Source organism: Harpia harpyja, chromosome 16 (genome assembly GCF_026419915.1).
Source record: "Harpia harpyja isolate bHarHar1 chromosome 16, bHarHar1 primary haplotype, whole genome shotgun sequence".
NCBI classification, from domain to species: domain Eukaryota; kingdom Metazoa; phylum Chordata; class Aves; order Accipitriformes; family Accipitridae; genus Harpia; species Harpia harpyja.
In genome coordinates, this window is record NC_068955.1 from 18,685,005 (window position 1) to 18,706,068 (window position 21,064).

The 21,064-nt window shown below is 37.8% G+C and overlaps 1 protein-coding gene across 10 annotated transcripts in view; it reads left to right on the top strand.

Moving 5' to 3' along the window:
* The window catches only part of SOX6 (SRY-box transcription factor 6), a 384,457-nt gene that overhangs the window by 220,896 nt on the left and 142,497 nt on the right, over window positions 1-21,064 (top strand). For all 10 annotated transcript variants that reach the window (XM_052811160.1, XM_052811166.1, XM_052811161.1 and 7 more), the window contains 2 exons: window positions 9,226-9,398; window positions 12,974-13,042. In XM_052811160.1, coding sequence (XP_052667120.1) covers window positions 9,226-9,398; window positions 12,974-13,042 — 242 coding nt within the window. The remainder of the gene's footprint in view (window positions 1-9,225; window positions 9,399-12,973; window positions 13,043-21,064) is intronic.

Here is a 21,064-nt window from a genome sequence, read left to right on the forward strand (position 1 = left end):
TTGGATATCTCCATTTCCCTAGGAGACTTCCCCTGTTTTGCTATGTGAGAACTCAAAGCACTATAGGACTACTGGGTTGGAGTTAGTTGTACACCCCTTGCAAGCGAGAAAAGTTATGGGATTTAACTTTCAAACCCTTTTTATGACTTTCTTATCTCCTTGAGGAAGACGTAACTTTGGCCTGCTATTGTTTTTTGTGCTTAATGTGTGTTCTGTGATAGGGAAAGGTGAACCAATCTTGTGCCATTTTAACTTAAAATACTAACTTCCACGAAGAAAACCTGGTAAACATGATCTGTGTGGGGATGTTTGCACAGAGAAGTTTCTGATCCTAAAAGTTTATTCCTACTGTAACATTTAAGTATTTCTATCACAGTTTCTGGCATCTCAGTATGGTTTTTCTACAGAAGATGAACTGTTATATAATTACATGTTGGTTACATTTTCTTTTTTTTTTCTTTTCACTTCCTTTATCCTTTGGATTTTTTATTTTTTTAATATACTATTTCCTTCTGTTATATGGCCCACAAATACAGTTTGGAATCTTTACTGTTCCTGTCCTCAGAATAACATCCTCCTCCTCTCCCCCCTCCATGATCTAGGGAAGTACTGTCATCTGTATTTAAATGAGAAATATTGAAGCTGAAGGTCAGGATATTTTTTCAGCTCTTTCAAGTCCTGAGTGAGTACCTTAAATGGATGGACTATCTTTCCTCCTCTCTTGTTTGTAAATTTTTTTACTTTAAAAGCATTGGAATTGAGCATTAGAGTCAATAATAATATTAATAATACAAATTTTGCTCTCTTTATAACACCCCTATGTTCATTTTATTTTGGTGTGCTATGCCCTCGGCTACAGTCTTCTCCGTTAACAAAATAAAACTACTCATTTTTCTTTTCTCTTTACATCATATTTTAGTGTTTGTATCACTGTACAGATTACTCAAAGCCTGTGGCCTCTGCTATTATATTCTAATTCTAATTATTATTAATTATTATTCTATTCTAATCTGAATTATATTCTAATTCAGCAAGAACAGGTTAGCTGTGAGTTTTTAGTTGCAATGTATAATACATATTTCACTGTTTATATCCAGTATTATCACATTTTTTCCACACAAAGTCTGAACAGCTTGTATTGAGTATATATGAAGCATTTCTAAACTCACTGAAAGCACTAAAGCATTCATAACCAAATCTCTACTTGCTGCTGAAAAACCCTACAAATAATTTATTCAAAAAATTGTCATCTTCTTTCTTCCACATGCACATGCATGAATTAACACTTAATATGTACTTGAATTAACACTTGATATGTACTCCTAGTATTATTTAGAATGTAAGGTGGCAAGTTCTTCTGGAATTTGAGACTAATTCTAAGAAACTGGCTAAAGTGTGGTTTGTTTTTTTTATTTAATAGCAAACAATTCTAAAGTAGAATTGTATATATGAGATAGTAACTAAATCTCTAAACATAGTTAAAGTCCTCCAAGGCTTATGTCAGACAGAGTTCTTCTTTTCGCGTCTGTGAAAGAAAGTAAGGAGTCCAAGAGACTCATTGGAATTCTGCTTTTTGCTGGGCGCCAGTTTGGAGGAGGGGGAGGTTGAAGCTCTGGCTAACATCACATTCTTTCCTACATTCCTGACGCGGATTACATTTTAGGAGTCAATTGTGGATTCACCACATCCCTAAAAATGGGGAAACGTATCATTGTGCTGCTCCATGAGCTGACCAGGCACTACTCAATCCAACCCTTTGCCTAGCTGATTACTTGGACAGTTTTGGAGTTGTTTGGTGGTAACCTGTGAACAGTTTATGTTGTTCCAGTCACTGCAGTATTTTTCTTTTGAATGTATTGGTTTACTTTGATTAGAACTGTTGTGAAAAGCAGTCAAGGAAGAAAACCTCTGAATGTAAGGTATTCCTCAGGAAACACTTGAGAATTGCTAAGAAACAATGCAAGAACAAAAAGTCCAGCAAACGCGTGAGATCAAAAAAATGTTAAAGGCCACGAAAGAAACATTGACTCAGAAGAGGTGGTTATTTGCAGGAGCAAAGCTAAGGTACAAGCATTTGCTGGGAAACGCTAAGGCAGGTAAGCCTGCCTCAGTTGCCATCAGGGGATGGCACATCTTTGGGGGAAATATTCAGCTGGATAACTATATACATTCTTGTGACTGACTTGTTCGTAATGCAAAATAAACCGTTCTGTGATTTGTGAAGTCTGAAGAAGAGATAAATCCTTCACATTCTTTTGAGAAGGGAAAAAAACCAACAGAATGTGACACTATAAATGGTCAAACAGGGTACAGTTACCCTGAACACTCAGAGGTGCAATGATAAAGTGAGGACCTGGGAGGGCACTTAGGCCCAGGGACTCCTGTCTCTATCCCAGCTCAATGTCAGGGAGAGACCTGGATGTGCATCGCTCTTCTGCATGTCTCCTGTCTGCCCCGGTTAGGCAAAACGGACGTGTGGACTGGATGAAAGCCTTGGTGTGATCCAAACTACACAGGGGTGGGTGCAGGACCCTGATGTTTGCTGTGAGACGTGCCAGCAGCTCAGTTTGCAGAGAGCCGGAGAGGTGGCTGTGGTGACGGAGGTGCAGCTAGCCCTGCAGCCGTGGGCCCCTGCCCACTCCCTCACCTGCCTGTGGGCATGCTGATGTGGGAAAATGAAGGGTTATTGTGAGCTTGCTGAGGTAATTCCATTTTCACTCTGCTACCTGCGATGTTATGGCTGGTCTAGGAAAGACAGTCTGGCCTATGGTAAGTTTAGGATTGTATTAAAACTCCTGTTCTGCAAATCATATTGGTTTCAGATCACTCCCACCTAAGAAATTGCTTAAGCACCTGAGGTTTAGTATATGTGAAACTAGGATGAATCCTGCATGTTGTCGGTAAAGCATTTTCATCCTTTTCATAAGCAGAGCTAACTTAAGCCATTTTTTGTTTTTCTAAATCTGACAAACAGATTTTGCTCTACAGAATGTTTTCAGTAGTTCCTAATATTAATTCCCGTTACTGTTTATGGACATAGAGTATTAATTTTTCCTTGCTCAAAGCTTAAAACACAGATTCATATTGAGACATAAGGGAGTGGGGGGATCTCACACCTTCACAAGAGAAGCTATTTGGTGTGGTTTGCACGCTGGACATGTTTGCTGTGCTGCCTTCTGCACTGGGATGCTACAAAGCACAATGGAAGCATTCATAAAACTTTTTATTGACTAAGGAGTGGACAGTAGCATATGGGAACATCAACAATTGCTAACTGATCATGAAATAAAGAAATTCCAGTGTTCTAGTGTTATAAAAAGAAGGGGAAAAAAAAGTCATTCAGAACTTAGTCATATTGGTTCAGCTGTTGTAACCAAAGACTGATAAGATAATAGAGGTCTTTGTGGCTGTTTTCTACTGAAATGCTTTATCTTTATGATGCACTTGGGGCCCTTTAGAGTAGAAAGCTTTTTAAACTGCTTTTGGAGTTAGAACTCAAATTAGATGCTATTGCAATGGCAAGGGGGCTCCTTAGGCAGCCCTCACAAAGTGACTTTTATCTCTGAAGCCCTTCCATTAGATTGTTACTTTCTTCTGTTTTCCCTGTTTATTTTTTGTTGACTTTTGCTGCCCTATTTTGTGGCATTTAAAAGATGACCCAATCAAAAAAGACTAAATGCTAAATGCTGGACAGAGCCTGTGAAGTAGAGACATCACAGCCTATCTGATGTGTGCTGCAGACTGCCGTGTTAGACAGAATGGTTTAACCAGGTTATCTCTGGGCACCTAAGATCAAATACACTTTCTTTTATGTCTAGCATTGTGTTTTTGCTTTCTTTTCAAACAATGTCCATAAAAAAAACCCAACCCACTAACAGAGGAATTGATTCATAAAGGCTTTTTTTTTTTTTTAAAGCTGAAATTGCTTAACTTGATTCAAAATCATTTTTGATTGTTGGTTGAATTGCTTTGGTTGATGATACTTTGGAACTGCAGTTTTGTGATTTAAATCCCTTCTTAGTTTCTGGCAAAGCCCACTCTTCTTTCTTGCCTTACTGTCTCTTGATTTCATAAAAGTCACACTATGTGTTTATCCTAAAAATGTAACAGGAGTGATAATTTGTGATTTATTAATTTGTATTTCCTGTAAGTATATGGGGCAAAAGTTAGTTTAGATGCACTGCATAAACAAAGATGATATTTGTCATGCTTTACACTAATCACAGAATTCAAGAGAACCAATAATACTTTGCAGCTGTGTAGAGATTCCATGCAAAGATCTTAAAGCACTTCAGAAGCATTAACTAACCAGGCATAAAAACCTCTGATTGGTAGTGTTCTATTTTGTGTACATGTTGGGAAACTAAGGCAAGCACATTCAATGACCCACAATAATTTCATGTCACAGCTAAGAATCCTACTTTGGCAAGCTTTGGATCACACCTATAAATTTTTAGCTTGTTTGTGACTCCAGTATTTTGTCTTCTATTCACTTGATAGAGTATGTGGTTTTATCTTGTTTTCTTTTGCTGAGTGTCAAAGAGATTAGTTTAAATTATACTATGTAAGTCTAGAAGTCTATTTTTTGCTATTCCTGCTTGGTTTTTTTCCCTTACCAGCAGTTATTACTCTGCCTCTATCTCATGACAACTTGCCACAAGGACAGTTCCAAATTTAACATTGAAAAGCCTCCTGTGTTTGCTGACGTGCAGCTACATCTGTATATAGACCAAATATGTAGTAAGAGGTAGTAGAAGTGTTGTAAGGTGGTAAACCAGAGGTTGATATAGGAACTATAGTTATATTAGGTATCTATTCTTACAGGATACTAGATTTTTAATTTTTTTTTGCAATGCTTAAAGAAATCTAGGCAGATAAAATGCAAGATGATGTTTATGATTTTTATGAAATGCATTATAAGATATACAATGATCTTTCTATTTGTGTATAAGAAATCATGTAGTATTGTGATCAGTTTTAAAAGGTAGGGTCTTGCCACAAGCAGAATTCTTTCTAAATGTAATTTTAAACTACAAGTTGAACTCTTCTCTCTTCTTCAGCAGATTTATAGCTACTTTTTATTTTCTCACTCCTGGTTAGATTGACCTATGACCAGAATTTCTCAAAAGTTCTCTTTGATGACTTACTTCTGTTCAATCTGACCATTTTATTTCAATTTGTGCTCAAACCCATAAAAAAATAAAGGGTAAAAAAATAAGCACACAAGGAAAAATTAAAATACCGCTACAACAAAATTATTTTTCAGCTTGTATATTTCACAAAGGCAAGAATATATAACCAAAGGACTATAAAAAATAATAACAACTATTTTTTTCTGAACTTTTGATGAGACTGTTGTATTTCCATTTTTAAAAGAAGTCCGTAAACACTATTGACTTCCCGCCAACACTCAAAATTTTAAATACTGCTGGTAAAGGGAGTCAATGGATCAAATTCAGTATATCTGAAGTCACTGAAATAAAGGCCCCTAAGAAAAATGTGTCAATTTTAAAGGTCTTTCCTAACTGAAGACCATTTTGTGATAGAGCCAGAGGTTAATAAAATCAGTAGTGAATGTAGCAATTTTACAGATAAGCTATTCACAACAAGTGTAGTTACTTGAATAAAAAGCTAATTCAGTTCTAAAATGCCACATGCAGTAGCAGTGAATAGCTGCTTTTAGGTGCTTTCTGGAGGAGGATAAAATACAGAATCACAGCACTCTTCTTTTCCAGCATCCCTGGCTGCCTGTAAATTGCTGTGAATGGGACTGTAGGCTGACAGACTCTATTAAGACAAACTGCCTTTCTCATCGGAGAGATAAAATAAATCAGGTGTTTAGTCAAATTAAAATACTTCAGATGGAGCAGGCCCTGGGGAGCACTGATCCACCTGACAAATCTGAGAGAAACTCAAGACAGATGTGTTTTGGGGATAAGGAAGACCCCATGGAAAAAAAAATGCACTGCTGTCTTTGGAGTAAGAGAATAGGATTAGAACAGAGAGAGAGCTGTGATATATAATATTTTATGGAAGCTGGCATATTTACTGTGTATTTTTTACTAAGCTTTTTGTTTTATCTGTTTTTATGGCAAATACATTTTACAGAGAGCTATACTTTTATTTTATTTATAGATATTTTTAGTCAGCAGCAGAAGTTTATTTACTGGTAATGAGTTTAGGAATCTCATTGCTTGCTGCAGTAAGTGGATGCAAAACAGATGATGATGGCACACAGCTACTGATGACCTCTCTTGGCCCAGCCAGATCAGCTCAATCTGGTCTGCATTCTGAGCAAGTTGTTTTTTATTGGTATTTAAACTGTAAAATAATGGTTGGGATTTTCCACTCTAAAATTAAATTATACCTCCCCCCCACACTGTTCCTACAATGACATTCTGCATCTTATGCTTTTTCTTGTCTTGAGCAGTGTTCGGTTAGGTGTCTTGCAGCTTCATGGAGGTCTCGTTATTTTCCAGGAGCACAGTGTACATTTTGTGGTCATCAGTGCTATTCTGTTGTTGGATTACACAGCACAGTACAAATTAAAGAGTAGAGTACTTTAAATGGGGTCATTCATTTCAGATGTGTTTCTCTGGGGGGAAAAAGGAAAGAAAAACAATTACTATGAATTCCTGAATAAGAACAGTTACTTCTGCCTGCTATTGTATAAAATTCAGAAAAAAAGAAATGACCTTATAAATTTGCTGCCACTATATCAAATGCTTCTAAATAGTCGCAACCAAACAATCAAATTTTCTAGCCTTAGCAGACACTCTTTGTGGTAGCTTTCTACTTATACTATGAAGCAAGTACAAAGTATACAGAAGAACATGGAAATGGAGCAGGAGACTAATATCTGCTTTGGGTGTGTAAAATATTTTATGACTGTAAGATCAGGGGCCTGCATTACGATGCCAAAGCTGCTTGACAGATGTGAAAGTCTCAAGCTGTGGTTTCCCAGGTGGCAGTGGATGGCAATAAGCATCATTTGAGGCAGCATGTTGCTTCCCATTGGCTTTCTAAAATAGGTGGAGTGGTTGATCTCTTCTAGTCATGACGGGCAAGGGAGTTTTTCTTTGGCAGAACAGTCTTTTATCTGTGAAAATGAATTTCAGTATACAATAACATATTCAAAAGCACCTAAATAACCTTTGATCCATGGTGCAAAAACTTCAAGACTGAATAATACAGTTTAAGAGTGTTAAGGTACGTCTATACTGAAGTTGCAGACAGTTGAACTGATGTCAACAGTGTGGAGCTCAGTACAAGCTAATGGATCCTGGCAAGGCAGTACCCTCAGTGCAGACATTTTCCTGGCCACATACCTGCCTAAGCTTACTTCCAAAAATCTTTTGTTGTTGTTGTTGTTTTGAAACAGCTTTTTGCACAGAACTCTTATTGCTTCAGTCACACGTATCACCCTAAGGTTTTGCAATGAGTTGGTCTGAATGGTAGAGTGTCCTTCAGCTTTGACTTCATGCATCCATCTTACTTCTTGTGACTAAGAAAATTGCTAACCATTTCTAAAACCTCTACTACAACAGAAGTTACTAATTTTTCCTTATCCGGAGGCCTGTGTCACGTGTATACTGAATTAAGATTTGGCATTACAGGGTACTGAATCATAACTTTGTTGCAGATTGTTTTAAAACTAAGATAGTTAATAGTGGCTAAGAAATCGAATATTTTCAGTACTTTATGTTATTAAATGCAATTAAGAAATGTACAGAAAAAAAGGTACCCTTTGTTTCTGGGAGTTTGCTTTGTTTCGAGTGAATGACTTGAGCCATGCAGTTTCTTTTAACATAGAAAGCAATTATAGACAGAGGTTTTCTTGTATGCTGCTTTTGCAAATGAAATTCTGTTTAAGAATAATATTGGTCCCGTCATAGCATGATGTAAGTAGTAGAGCATCATGGGTTTGTCACCTGCTTGGCAGCAGTCTGTTTTGTCTTCCCTCTCCTTATGAAACCTGTCAACCTCTCTCTTCTCTTCCCTAGAAGATATCCATCTTACTCCTGGGAAGAAGGTGGAGTCATAATTTTGGTGACAGTTTCTCCATTTCCTCCCAGGTCCTGTTCCTCACACATTTTCTTCCTCTTCAAAAGCCCTGTGACTTCTTTATCACAGTCCTCTATTGTGAATGGAGGAAAGGAAGTATGTGAATACTCTCTTTTGTGCCACTTCTCATATCATTGTGGCAGATTACAGACCTGACTAGTTCTTGGTTTGGTTTGCTTCTTCTCTGACTCTCAGTTCTCCTGTTCAACAGGAAATTGCTTCATTTATCCCACTTCCAACTGTAAGCCTCTTTCAGATGCTCTTCCAATATTCCTGAACTGCTACCTTACTGTAACTATATTACCTCTTCTAGAGCTGTGGGTCTGAGATACTCACACAAAGAAATGCAGTGTATGGCTCAAATATGGGAGCTGACATTGCTGTTTGTGACAGAGTAATATGTTCGTATGTAAGATGGGATATTTGTGGATTGATTTGCAAAAGGACCCTGTACTCTCTACTTAGGAGACCCATGCAATTTACCCATAAACAGACCATTAAGCATCATTAGTGCAAAGAATAAATGTACCGTAGTTTCATATTAATTAAGTGCTCTCTGTAGAGTAAACTTTGAAAGTTAAATGAAAATTTTTAAGCCATTTTCTCAGGTTAGCCATTTCTCTTAGGGACAAGTAGAGCTCATTCTTAATATGCATTCCATGACCAAAGCTTGTATTTACCCAAATGACCTACCAGATATATGGGTATTTTAGAGAAATGATCAATAAACTATTAAACTGCTTCTTCCACTGAACAGCATCTTTTAATTTTTTTTAGCATTTTTACATACTTGTGGAAAAAAACAACAAAATATATAATGTGAAGGAAAATTATGTCTAGTAAACTGTGAATGTATTTATCACACTAGGCAGATTTAGATGGAAAAGATATAGGGATTTGTACATAGTGCATCGTTAATTACTCCTGTCAGAAAAAAAGAAATACTCTATCTTTTCTGCTCCAATTTTTGTTATATCCTCCACTGCTTAGAGCATAGCAAAGCTATGTGCTAGATTCTTCTGGGATTTGTTAGTAAAATATATATTCAAGCTGCCACTTGAAATAAGCATGTTGGTGATTCAGCCATTTTTTTTTTTTTTAATATTGCTTGGTAACTATTGTCCATCTCATATTTACAGTAAATCTTTCCTGCACATTTAGGTACACCAGAAAGCCTGGCAGAAAAAGAGCGACAGCTCTCTACTATGATCACCCAGCTGATCAGCTTACGGGAGCAGCTCCTGGCTGCCCATGATGAACAGAAAAAGCTGGCAGCCTCACAAATTGAAAAACAACGGCAGCAAATGGACCTTGCTCGCCAACAGCAAGAACAGGTGAGGCTCCAAGAAAGAAACCTGTGACAATGCTTCATGCAGAATGCTTATCATAAACACTGTTCTGCTTGGTGTTTCATTTCATCTTTTTTTGCTAAAGAGCTTAAATATCTTCAGAAATTACATCTTTTTCCAGAAAGAGGAAACATTATAAGACCCTGAGAAAAAAAGTCGGTGTGGACATTCAAATAATTTCTTTCCTAGGATAAATGGCATTTGATAGATTTCACGGTTCTTGTTTCTTGCACTGAGATGCAATTTTGGAAGTTACAAATAAGCCAGATTATAACCATTTTTTAACTCTCTCTTTTTGACGAGGAAATAATTGGGAAAAAACCCCCCAACCTTAAGCATCCCCAAGCCTTCAAATTTCTTCTACAAGTAAGGTTTGACTTGTTTGTTCTTGGGGGGGGGGGGGTGTGTGTGTTTGTTTTTTTTTTTTAAAGACACAGTTTTCCAAAAAGCTGTCCTTTTCTCATTGTACAAAAGTGTAACAACAGTGATCCCATACACTAGTGCCCTAGGCATTAGATCAGTCAGATCCAAATTAATGTGTGGTTTTTAGGAATCTGACATTACTACTAGAATTATCTTTTCAGTTAAACGTATTTTATAGGATATATACAGCAATATATGCTCTGTTGATTTTAATGAGTTGTGACGTCTGGTATTTTATGTGCTTGAGTATTTGCCCACATGTAGGAATATGGACTCATCCCCTAATGGAAAATAACATAAAGGAACACTGTAAAAAATCAGAAGTTAGAATGTCATTTAGCCATCCAGAGATGACACAGTAATTAACTATTGACACTTGTGAATAAGCTAGCACAAATTAATCTTGACACATTTGCAGACGAGTGATATCTTACAGTGAACACTTTGTAATTATATTTCAAAATGAAAATTAAATGACACTTAAAACTAGGTTGTCATGCTCAATGAAGCGAGCATGTAGCTCAACCAATAGGCAAATAAAATTCAGAATTTGAGCCACATGGTGCTCGTGTACCCTACTTTACTATGTCAAGCCTATACATCAAGACTATGCTATGGTAATTGCATTGCAGGGTATTGGATGTATTTTCTATCACAGTACTGTTCCATCTAAGAGGAACTATTGATATTAGATGCTTCATGGTATATTTCTGGTTTTCATCAGGCAACGCCTATTCAAATGGTACTATATTGTACATACAGGTACACAAAGCTGTTCACAAGCAGTCTGAACTCCGGCAGATCAATGCTTTTGCACATGGAAACAAAGATCTCATCCTTGCCTTGGCTATAGCTTACCCTGTTAAGTAGCAGCCAGGTCACTAGCAGCTCCAAACAATTCTGGACATAAGATACTGTGTATCTGTCAAAAAAGATACGGCACTCGGAAGGAATGACCCATGATGCAGCTCCATGCGGTGTCTGATTTCAATGTGAAATTACAAAGAATTCCTTTCTGAAGCTGAATATCTTGATTCGCTTTTTATTACCTTCACTGAGATTTTAGCAGCAGGGACAATGTGGACGTAAACCTGACAGAGCTTGTCTTTAGTGACAAGCACTACACTTCTAAGATGGAATAGTACAATTGGTGTGTTACTTATTAAAAACAGTAACTCAAGCACTCATACAGGTTTTTAAACATTCTCTGTAGCACTGTTACCATGAGAGTTGCTTTTCCAAGCACAGACACTAGTGCTGACCAGTGATCTGACAACAGATGGCCTGAGGTCCTAGGAGCTGCCCCTCGGTTACCTGGGCACACAGGCTGCTAGCTCTGTTTGCACTACCTTTTCACTAGTGGACTAGAGCCTGTGTCTTCAGTCTTCATTCACCATATTTTTGTTGACTTTACTGGGAGATTTGTCCATACATATTTGAACATCAGGCTCATCAAGGGAGTTTGGTCCCTGTTACAAGCATCAGTGTAGTGGGCTATGATAGTTGCTTGATTCCTTTTCTGTGTGGCACTTTGCCTCAATCCAGCCCCAGAATTATGTAGACCTCAATTTGCCTCTTTGAGATCATATGCAAGACTTAAAATATGTATGAATTTTGTGTTGGTCTCCCATACAAAAGTGAATTTTAACTGTAGTAGTGAAAAAAATTACAGTTATTTCCAGGTGACAAAGTGAGAGGTTAAGGAACTGACAGACTTGATCTCTGTGTGTGCACCACTACAAACTGTTAATATATAACTGCAGATTCCTTATGAGTTAATCTGAACAGTTTGCACTAAAACTATGTGATTGTTTATTTCCAAATCAACCTTGCTACATTTCTGTAATTTTTTATCATAAAAACATTTTACTTAGCTTTCTCTGTTTATAACGGAGTAAGCGTGCTCAGAAGATGGTGGGGAAGGAGACCAGGAGGTTTTTTTGCCCAAACCGAAACAGTAGGTTTGAGTGACCAAACTACCTTTGTCACCAACTTCTTGCTGTTTTATGTGGTTCCTCTGCTCTAGATAAATATTTATAGGAGGGGAAATTATACTTAAGAAATGAAGGTAGCGGAAGTGCTGAGGTCAGGGTTTCCAGGAAACACAAATCTTGTCCTTGTTTCAGCCTGCTGCATAGTTACCCTTCTAAAGCAGAAGGCCAGTTGTTCCCCCAGCTGCCTGCAGCTTCTCCCCCATAGCTGCAGTCCATGTTAGCCATTGCAGGGAGCAGCTCTGTGGTCTGAGGGCAGGATCCTATTTCCCTCCTGCTCTTGCATGCTGATTTTGGATGGTTCGTGGGAATCAAGGTGCAGGGGTTGTCTGCGGCAGATTCTCTCTCATTAGTCGCTTAGTGTTCCCTGCCCTGAACACTTGCTTCTCTCCATCTATGTTAGAGAAGGGCTAGAGTGAACCTTTACCCTCCAGATCCCTTACTGAATCTACCAAATGAGGGTAAGAATACCTACATGTTTCACCGGGTTGGGTTGAGGATGAGTTACTGAGCATCAGGTACTGCTTTTACACAGAATGAGACCCTACTTCCTTGTGTAGTTCCAAGGAAGACTTCGAGATTTACAAGAGAAGTAATGTGCTGCTCATTGTGAATGAAGTTAGAGAAGCTTGCCCTAGGAGCTTGTGCTGAATAGTGAAACATCTATAAATACTAGCTAAGGCTCCAGTTCAGCAAAGCAGGAAAATGTGTTTTTAACCTTAAGCACCTGAGTAATCCCATCCCCATTCAGCAAAGCACTTAATTTTAAGCATGTGTTTCATTCCCATTGTAGCTAACAGTAATGCATCATAGTCAAAGATCACCACAGGCTTAAATGCTTTGCTGAATAGTGATGAGATTATTCACATGCACACAGCTAAACTCATGTTTCTATGCTTTGCAGAGTTGAGGCCTAAGTGCTTAAAATACATATTTGTACTGGCTAACTAGAATTTATGTTGCATTTAAATTCAAAATGTTTACATCACATATACAGATACCTCTACAATATCCTTCATTTTTTAAAAAAATAAATGATGCTTAATAAAAATATAGTAAAGAATAACCAATAAGATGTTTTTCACTCAATAATATTGAAGTTTCAATATTACTGTTTTAATTTAATGGAAATTTTATTTCTAATAGATTGCAAGACAACAGCAGCAACTTCTGCAACAGCAGCACAAAATCAATCTACTGCAGCAGCAAATTCAGGTCAGTGTGTTTTATTGCTCTCTTCTGATTATACTTAAATTCCATTTATGGAGAGGGAAGGATCTAAAATAAAGCAGCCACATGCTTTACTAACAAGCCTCACTAAAGATGCTCTTTATGGAGGGTCTTTGTGTCTTAGAAAATTATTGTCAAACATTTTTTTGATGGAAAGAGCTTTTCTTTAATAAGCAGAGTTTTCTTCTGAAAGTTATGAACTATTTCTTAAATCTTGTCATTTAATTCTAAAATCTGCAGTTTGACTTGTATTGTGTGAAGTAAAAGCAGAGTCTCGATCATTGTTTATAGAATTCCTTATTCTACAAAGGCAAAATTGGCTTTATAAGAAGGTTAGAAGAATGTTTTCCATGTTATTAACTAAAGCAAACAGCTATAGAATAGGATAGTAGCCATTGAGACAGCACTAAATCCCACAGTTATATGTGTCCCTTGTACCTTTGGAGTAACTGTAACTTCGTGAATCTGGGAGTGTTATGGAGGTGTTCAATTATCTGTACTGGTACTCAGAACCTGGTTTAATTTTGTGCAAATATACGTGGGTAGGGAGTGACATGGAGGTAGAGGCATTGTTGACGTGACTGTATTACCTTCTCTGCTTCCCACTTTGTTTGAAAGCATTTCCATGGGCCTGTTCTTTGATTTAAATATTTCAGTTTGGTCTGATAGGTGATTGTGCTGCCAATCATTTCTTATAAGCTTGGACTAGCAGGTTTTTTCCTTAATCAGCTGATTGCCATGTTACTAGATGCCAAAACTGAAGTTTTTCCTTCCTTCATCCCAAAGGAATGCTTGTAAATGCTTTTGCAAATATTGTAATGCAGTTTCAGTTACACTTTAAGGAGGTTAATTAACATATATAAATGTGTTGATACCTGGGATGAGAGACAAAATTGAATTTTAAAGAACCTTTATCGTCATTGCCTATTGGAAGACTGCTTGTTCATGTTAGGTGTACATAAAGGATGGAAGAGGTGTAACAATAGTGAAAGGAAAAAATACATCCATCTTCTCAAGGTGTTATTTGCAAGTCTGGCTTCCAAAAACAAAGAATCATACAAAAAAATCTTTACTTGGCATAAAAGCTAAGACTGAAACATAGCTGAGTCTGCTAAACAGGACAGTTATTTGCATAAGAAATTTCTAATTTTTAAATTCCTTTAAAAATTAGGACACAGATAGAGGAATCATGCCCAGGTAATTTTTGTTCCTGTTTGGAGAACGTGGATATGTTTTACTGGGAATTATCCTGCTCTGTAGTAAAAAGTTCAAAGGTACTTTATGTTTCAGTTCACTCAATACTTTCCAGTAGCTTTACCGTTCCACTGACTCTGGGGAAATGCAGTCTTAGAATAGGTTGCAGGTTCATTTCCTTGTTCACTCCCAACTTTCCTCTTACATAGTGCTGAACCCTCCACAAGTTTTCTTTCCCATCCTTTCCTAGATGTATATGCAAAGAAGTGTTTTAATGATTGTTCTGTTCGTGTGAGCTAAATTATTTCATGGTGATCCTTCCCTATATTTGTTTCAAAATTCTTCCCAATATAAGCTACTCTTATTCCATAGTTCCTCAGTAGTTTGTCCTCTTTATTTATATTTACATTAATCTAATCAGTGTATTTGAGGCAGTGAGGACTGTTTCCTCTCCCAGCTTGTTAGCTAGATTGGTAGTGGGCATCTCACTGTCCAGGGAACATTGTAGACTCCAGTATGAAGCACTAAGCATGTTGGGCAGATGCCATCTCAAACATACATTGATCTTACAAGGAGGTTACTGAAAAAAAGTTTGTTAGGAGATTGTTTCCTAGGCTAAACACCAGCTTACATAGTCAATTTGCTTGTGAGCCAAGTGATGGTGCTTTGTTTATTTGTTCTTTCTTAATTCTGTGACAGTTTGCTAGACAGGAGTTGCTTGGGGGAGAAGTTAATTGCTATGTTGCCTCTGCAGTTCGTAATAGGTTTGTTGCTGTTGAATTGATCATGAGTGGTGCAGTTTGTTGAGACCTGTAGCTCCTTAAGGGCTATAGGTGGGATGGAGTAAACCAGGAGGCAGGTGAGAGATGCAGTGCTGTGCTGGTTCTCCCGGGTCCCCTCCCAGCATCTCAGGATGCTCAGGAGACCTCAGTACTGATACTGAAGTCACACTGGTGACTCTGGGTGGAATTCATCGTATCCAAAGTAGATAACTGCAGTGTAGACTCTGTCTCAATTAATAATCCAGATTGTTTTTATAGCAAACAGAGACAAGCAGAGTGAATGGTTTTAGGATGCAATTCATCTTGTCCTAAAGCAGACATTTAAAATATGTCAAATTAATTGTTCTCTAAAATGGCTGTTTCTCTCCATTAACTATAAAGGATACAAATGCCAATGCCTATAGTGTACAGATCTGAAGTGAGATGAGGTGAATCACGCTCTCTGTGGCTTGAGGGGAAAAAACAATTTTCTAATAAATGTTTACATTCTCTAGGTTTTGGGCTTGGTAGAATTTGGAACTGTGTCCCTAATAATTTGCTTGATTTTATTAAGAAGGTGCATTTGTTTAAAGACATTCTTGAGCAACCCTTTCTAGGAAACAGCGAATACTTCCATAAAATGGTGTGGTGGATTCTTATCTGTACTTTGTATGCAAGGGAAAACAATAGTACTCTTCCCTGACACTCTGTTTTTGAAGACATTACAAAATATAAGTAGCGGAGGTGCCAGTTCCATCTGGGCATGGGGCCTATTCATGGCACAGCTACTTGAAATAAGTACAGTATGTTCTCCAGGAGGCAGGAGTGGGTCATTGCTGATGCAGTGTTTTCATCGCAAGACACACAGTGTACCACTGTCATCTTCTGAGGTACAGTGTTAATTCTTAAACAATGATTTCTGTGAATAAGTGCATCCTGTTTATTTAACCATTTAAACAATTAGAAATGACTTTAGATGGGGCTTACAAGATTTCTGTCAACCACATATAAAAGTGGAAATAATCCATATTGAATAAAACACATCTTTCCCTGGCCACCTACTGGGTTAATTTACTAAGATTTTTCATTATTTGGTATTTATTATTTACATTGTGTTATATATTATTTGTTTATTTAATAATTTTAACACCTTATTTCATTTAGTTGGGGTTTTTTGTTTTCTTTTTAAGACCATTTACTGGAGCACCTTACTCCAGACTTGTTACACATCTAAAACTTTGTCAACAATCTATGAGCAAAGAGGACATTAGCTAGGCTTAGCATATGAAAACAACATAGGTATTTCAAGAGTACTGAGGTCATTAAATGTTCTGCATAATCGTCTCATGTTTTCTAAGGGTGGCTAATGTTACTCTCAGGGTGTGCATGTTGGGGAAAGCAGTTTTGTCTGTTGCTAAAGGGAGTGGGAATCTGGAGTTGTTCTCAGTTCTGTCTCTGATTATCTGAAATTTGGCAAATTGTTTCCTGTTCCTCAATTCAAATATAATGTTTTGAGAATCTTAAATGAAAAATGTCAAATAAATGCAGTGTATTATTTCTTTTCAGCTCAAATGGTCATGATGTTCATAAACACTTCTCTACAGAGGAATCCGTAAAGATGGGAGGAAATCTAGTATGCCAAATTAAGTTCTTCTCTCTGCAAAGCTGTGCAGAGAAATCATTGCTTTTAGTGGAAAAAAAGTTGAGAAAATACTGTAGGGCAAGTAATAGCTCACAGATCAGTCTCCAGGTTGCTTCAGATTTTTTAAATAACTTTCTTTTTAGTTTAATAAAAAGTATTAACTCTTAAAGTAGAAGGGACAAAATGAGAGTATTTCAAGGATATCTCTTAGCCTGTGCTGTGAAAGCCAAAACCTCTAGGCATAAAGGAAAAAGCTGTTTAAAGGACGAATATGGTGGTACATCATGAAGATAAGACTACATTGGAAGAAGGGAAGGCTTGCATCTCTAGAACAGTTCCAACCTTGAGAACTGCTTGAGGCCCTGAAATCCCAGTGAAATCGGTGCCTCATTGCCAGAATTCAGTCCCTTCAGAATGAGGCTTGGGGACTGCTTCTGAACCCACCATGTCCAGCTGAGGAAGGGGGTTGGATCCTACAGATGCTTGGAGCATGTTGCTCCAGGATTTCCCTCTGGGTGGGGGAGGGTGGTGTGTGGATTTAAGGGATGGAAGTTTGAGGCTTCCTTCCTCTGGTGGGCTGGCTTCCTTAGGGCAAGTCCTAAATTGTGGCTGAAATCTTTAAAAGAGACACTGATTGTTGAGCTTTTCCTCAAAAGCTTGCGATGCGTATGAAAGTGACAGCTGATCCAAACTGCTTTTGTCCACTTCCTTTCACCTTATTCCTCTGCACTGTGCTCAGTGCCATTCCAGAGCATTTCGTTTTCTCTTTGAATCAGTATGATTTCCATTGCGTGGAAAAACTGGCTTCCTCTGCTCTCATAAGTATTCTGTTTTAATTCAGCCACTAGAAATTATTCCTAATAGTAATTTTTTTCTAGTTTTAATCTATATGTTCATGCTGTTGTAGTTTCATATTAATGTTCTTGCATTTTCTGTTTCGATCAAAAAGAGTGAACATGATTACTGTGATAGTAAACAAACAAAAGAATAGTAACGTAAAAATTACAACTATTTAAAATGTCCTTGAATATGAATCATTTGAATCATACTTCAAACTTAAGAGGCTGAACCAATGAGTCTCTCTTCTTATCCATGATTAACTACTGACAATTCAGGTACCTGGTGAGCTGAATAAGGACTATCTCTTTATGTGAAGCACATGTCTAAAGATCAGGAATAATTACATTCCACATTAGCCTTCATAGCCTCCCTGACCTGGTTAATTAATTTTTTGCTAGGATAATAATAGTAGAAATAGATTTAAAGATATGCTTCATCATTAAGTATGTAACTGACCTCCAATTTTAAGAGCTGAACCTTTAGTTTATTGCCTTTTGGAGACAGGTTAAAGCTCCTTGCAATGAGCTTGCTGAAAATGCACAAGCTGGAATCTAGTTATTGTCAGTTCAGTTACGCTCTCTGAGGTTGTCTCTCTTTGTAAACTGTGTTTAGCATTGACAAGCAAAAAGCAATTACAATGCTACTGTTCCGGCACTAGGGAATATTCTCCCCCACCTTTTTTTCTTTTCTTTTTTTTTTTTGTTATTGATTATGAAACTGATCCCCTTCCAGCAAGCTCTGAATAGGACCAAGTAAAGCCATTGAAAGCAATTTGATACTTCTATTGGCAGGGTACACAGATCAGATACTCTCTTGAAAGAGAGCGAGAGTTACAAACAAAGCTTAGAAGTCTAGGAATAGCCCCCAGCTTCAGCAAACCCTTAAAATATTTTGTAATTGTATCTTCAATCACGAATTAGCCAGGAAAAACAGACCTTTTTTGCCTTTATATTTCACTGCTGTATGCTGTTTTTAATTGCCCACAGGCAGACTGTTGTGATCTTCTTTGGATGTTTAAAACCAGGATAAAAATGCAAATCTAATTATTTCTTTTATCTAATCTAATTAACTTTTACAAGTAATGATAGATGCACTGTAGCCTGCATCAAACATTTTAATAATGATGTTTCTGGATTAAAGAATAGGTAAAACTACTGTAATTTATAGACAGTCAAGTTTATGGCAGTAGAAAATGTAAATTATTGTGGTGGCTTAATAAACTATAGCTGCAGTTTATTAATTTACCGTAGAAAAGATACATTGCCCTTAAATTCCAGTTTGCTTATGAATTGATTCCCAGCTGTCATTGGTATCTTTTCTTCTTTCTTTTTTTTTTTCCCCCCAAAGAGTTCAGTATTAAAAAAATCTGTGTCTAACTCCCTTCTGCAATGCAGTTGTGTGCACATGGAAGAGAGAAATGCTGTTATGTGCCTGTAACTTGTAGCTGGCTGCTAAATCATTGATTCAAATTCACGGGGCTCTGCCATAGGCATGGCATCACAGCTTCTGCCCAGCTCATAACTTGCTTAGTGAACATGGAAACTGATCCAATGGTGGAAAGGCAAATATGTTAAACATCAAAGTCAAATGTTTTGTATTTTATTTATTCTTACATAGTGATTTATTAATGAGTTCTAACGTCCTTGTTTGATAATTACCCAAGCAAAAGGTCTATTACAGGCCAACTTTTTCCAACAAAAGCCATCTTTGTGGCTGGCTGGCTTGGAATTTTCTGTTGGCTGTGTGGAAAGAGAAAGGATGCGGGATCCTTACCTTCTCGGAGCAGCCCATGCTTTAATAAATATCCCGGTGATGGTCCCTATGCTTTATTCAGCCTCTTCAATACTAAAAACGCTTTGGCATGACAACATTATGGTGGCCTAAGCAAAAAGACACACTGGTAAAGGGTCACACCTCCTGTGCCACTCGTAAATTTCTGGTCTTGCACCTTGGTCCCCCATGTGCAAAGATCGTGCTAGCTGCTCTGCCCCTGAGGCCCTCAGACTCTGGAAACAAGATTTATCCTGGAAAAGCAGAAAGTAGTTCTGGATTTGACTCTTAACACAATCCTTAAAACTGTATGCAGTCTTGAGGTGGGGAGGTGGGTTTTTAAAAATTTTTACTGTGACCTTCTAAGAGTTAAATTAGCTGTCTTGCAGTTTTCTAATTCACTATATGTTTTTTTTTCTTTTAAATAGCTTTATTTCTCCTACCCGAGTCTAAACAAATTGTATTTAATGCAAAAATTAAGCCTCGTGTATCTCTTTCATATGACTTCTCTAATTATAGAGCAGTAAATGGTAGAATAGCATATGTTAGCAACATGAGCAGCAGTCTATGAAATGAGCTACAATTTAATAAAATGATCTTGTGGTGGTGTTGGCCAAATGTTAGCACACATGTTTCGGAAAGTGGTATTTCAACAGACTTGAAGAATAGGACTTTGGCATACGGGTGCCGAACATGATCTGATGTGTAGAAATTAGTTAAACCAAAGTAAATGTCATTGTTTCTCAGGCTCATGTTGGTGCAGAAAATGATAGTAGCTGCCCTCCCACTTTCCCTCTCCCACGTGTGTTTTAAAATTGGACAGGAAGGCACAGGCATCCATACTCCCCAGTTCAAGTACTGCTGCTTCGTTTGCTCTGGGTGTGCTGTGTTGCAGTCTCGCCAGTGGCTTAAGGACTTGTTCTTAGCCGTGCCTCCGTCAAAGACAGGGGCTAAAATCTCATTGATTCTATTGAGCCCAAACACTCGTTCTACAGCTTTTGCTTACAGAAGGGCCTCAGATTTGAGCCCTGTTAATTTAGGGGCAGATTATAACCAGCTCCTGAATAACAGCAGAGGATCAAGCAAATATTTGTTGCCCACCTGTACCACTGCCCAGGGGTCACTCTCAGCTGGTGGTCTGCCCCTTCCAACCTAGTGTGGAGTGACATGCTGTGGCAGCCTCAGTGCTTGCTGATGCAGGCACCCTGGTCTAGCTCCCAAAGAGTTTGGCAGAGATCATGCCCCTCTGAACCTCTTTGGTGCTCCTCCTCTGGTTGTACAGGTCTGCATTACCCCCTCTGTCAGCCTGTGTCATGTAATCTTTGCAATATTGCAATGTTTGGAATAATGCAATAATAACACACTGTTTGCTCCAGCACAGAAGACCGGTTTCCTTCCTAAGTGGCATGTGCACAAACTAAAATGGATAACTGGGAGCAGAAATTGAGCCAACTGGCAGCCTACCAACAGGGCTGATCCTGTGAAGTCTTATTTGCTTGAGTAAAACTTACATAGCCGGTATTTGATGACTTGTACATCTAAGTGTTACTCAAGTAAGTAGGCTTTGCAGAACTGGGCACCTCATATGAGGAAGGACTTAGAGTATTAGTATTGTGGTTGGAATATCAAAGATATAAATGAAGCAGGGGTTTTAGGGGATGTAATTTGTATTATTAGACAAATAGATGTAGTTGGAAAAAACGGGCAACCTTTTGGGCATACCAGCTCTTTTTCAGGTCTTACATCAGCGTTACATTGAAACATATCCCAGGACTGACAGAAACTTCCTAAGATATTGGC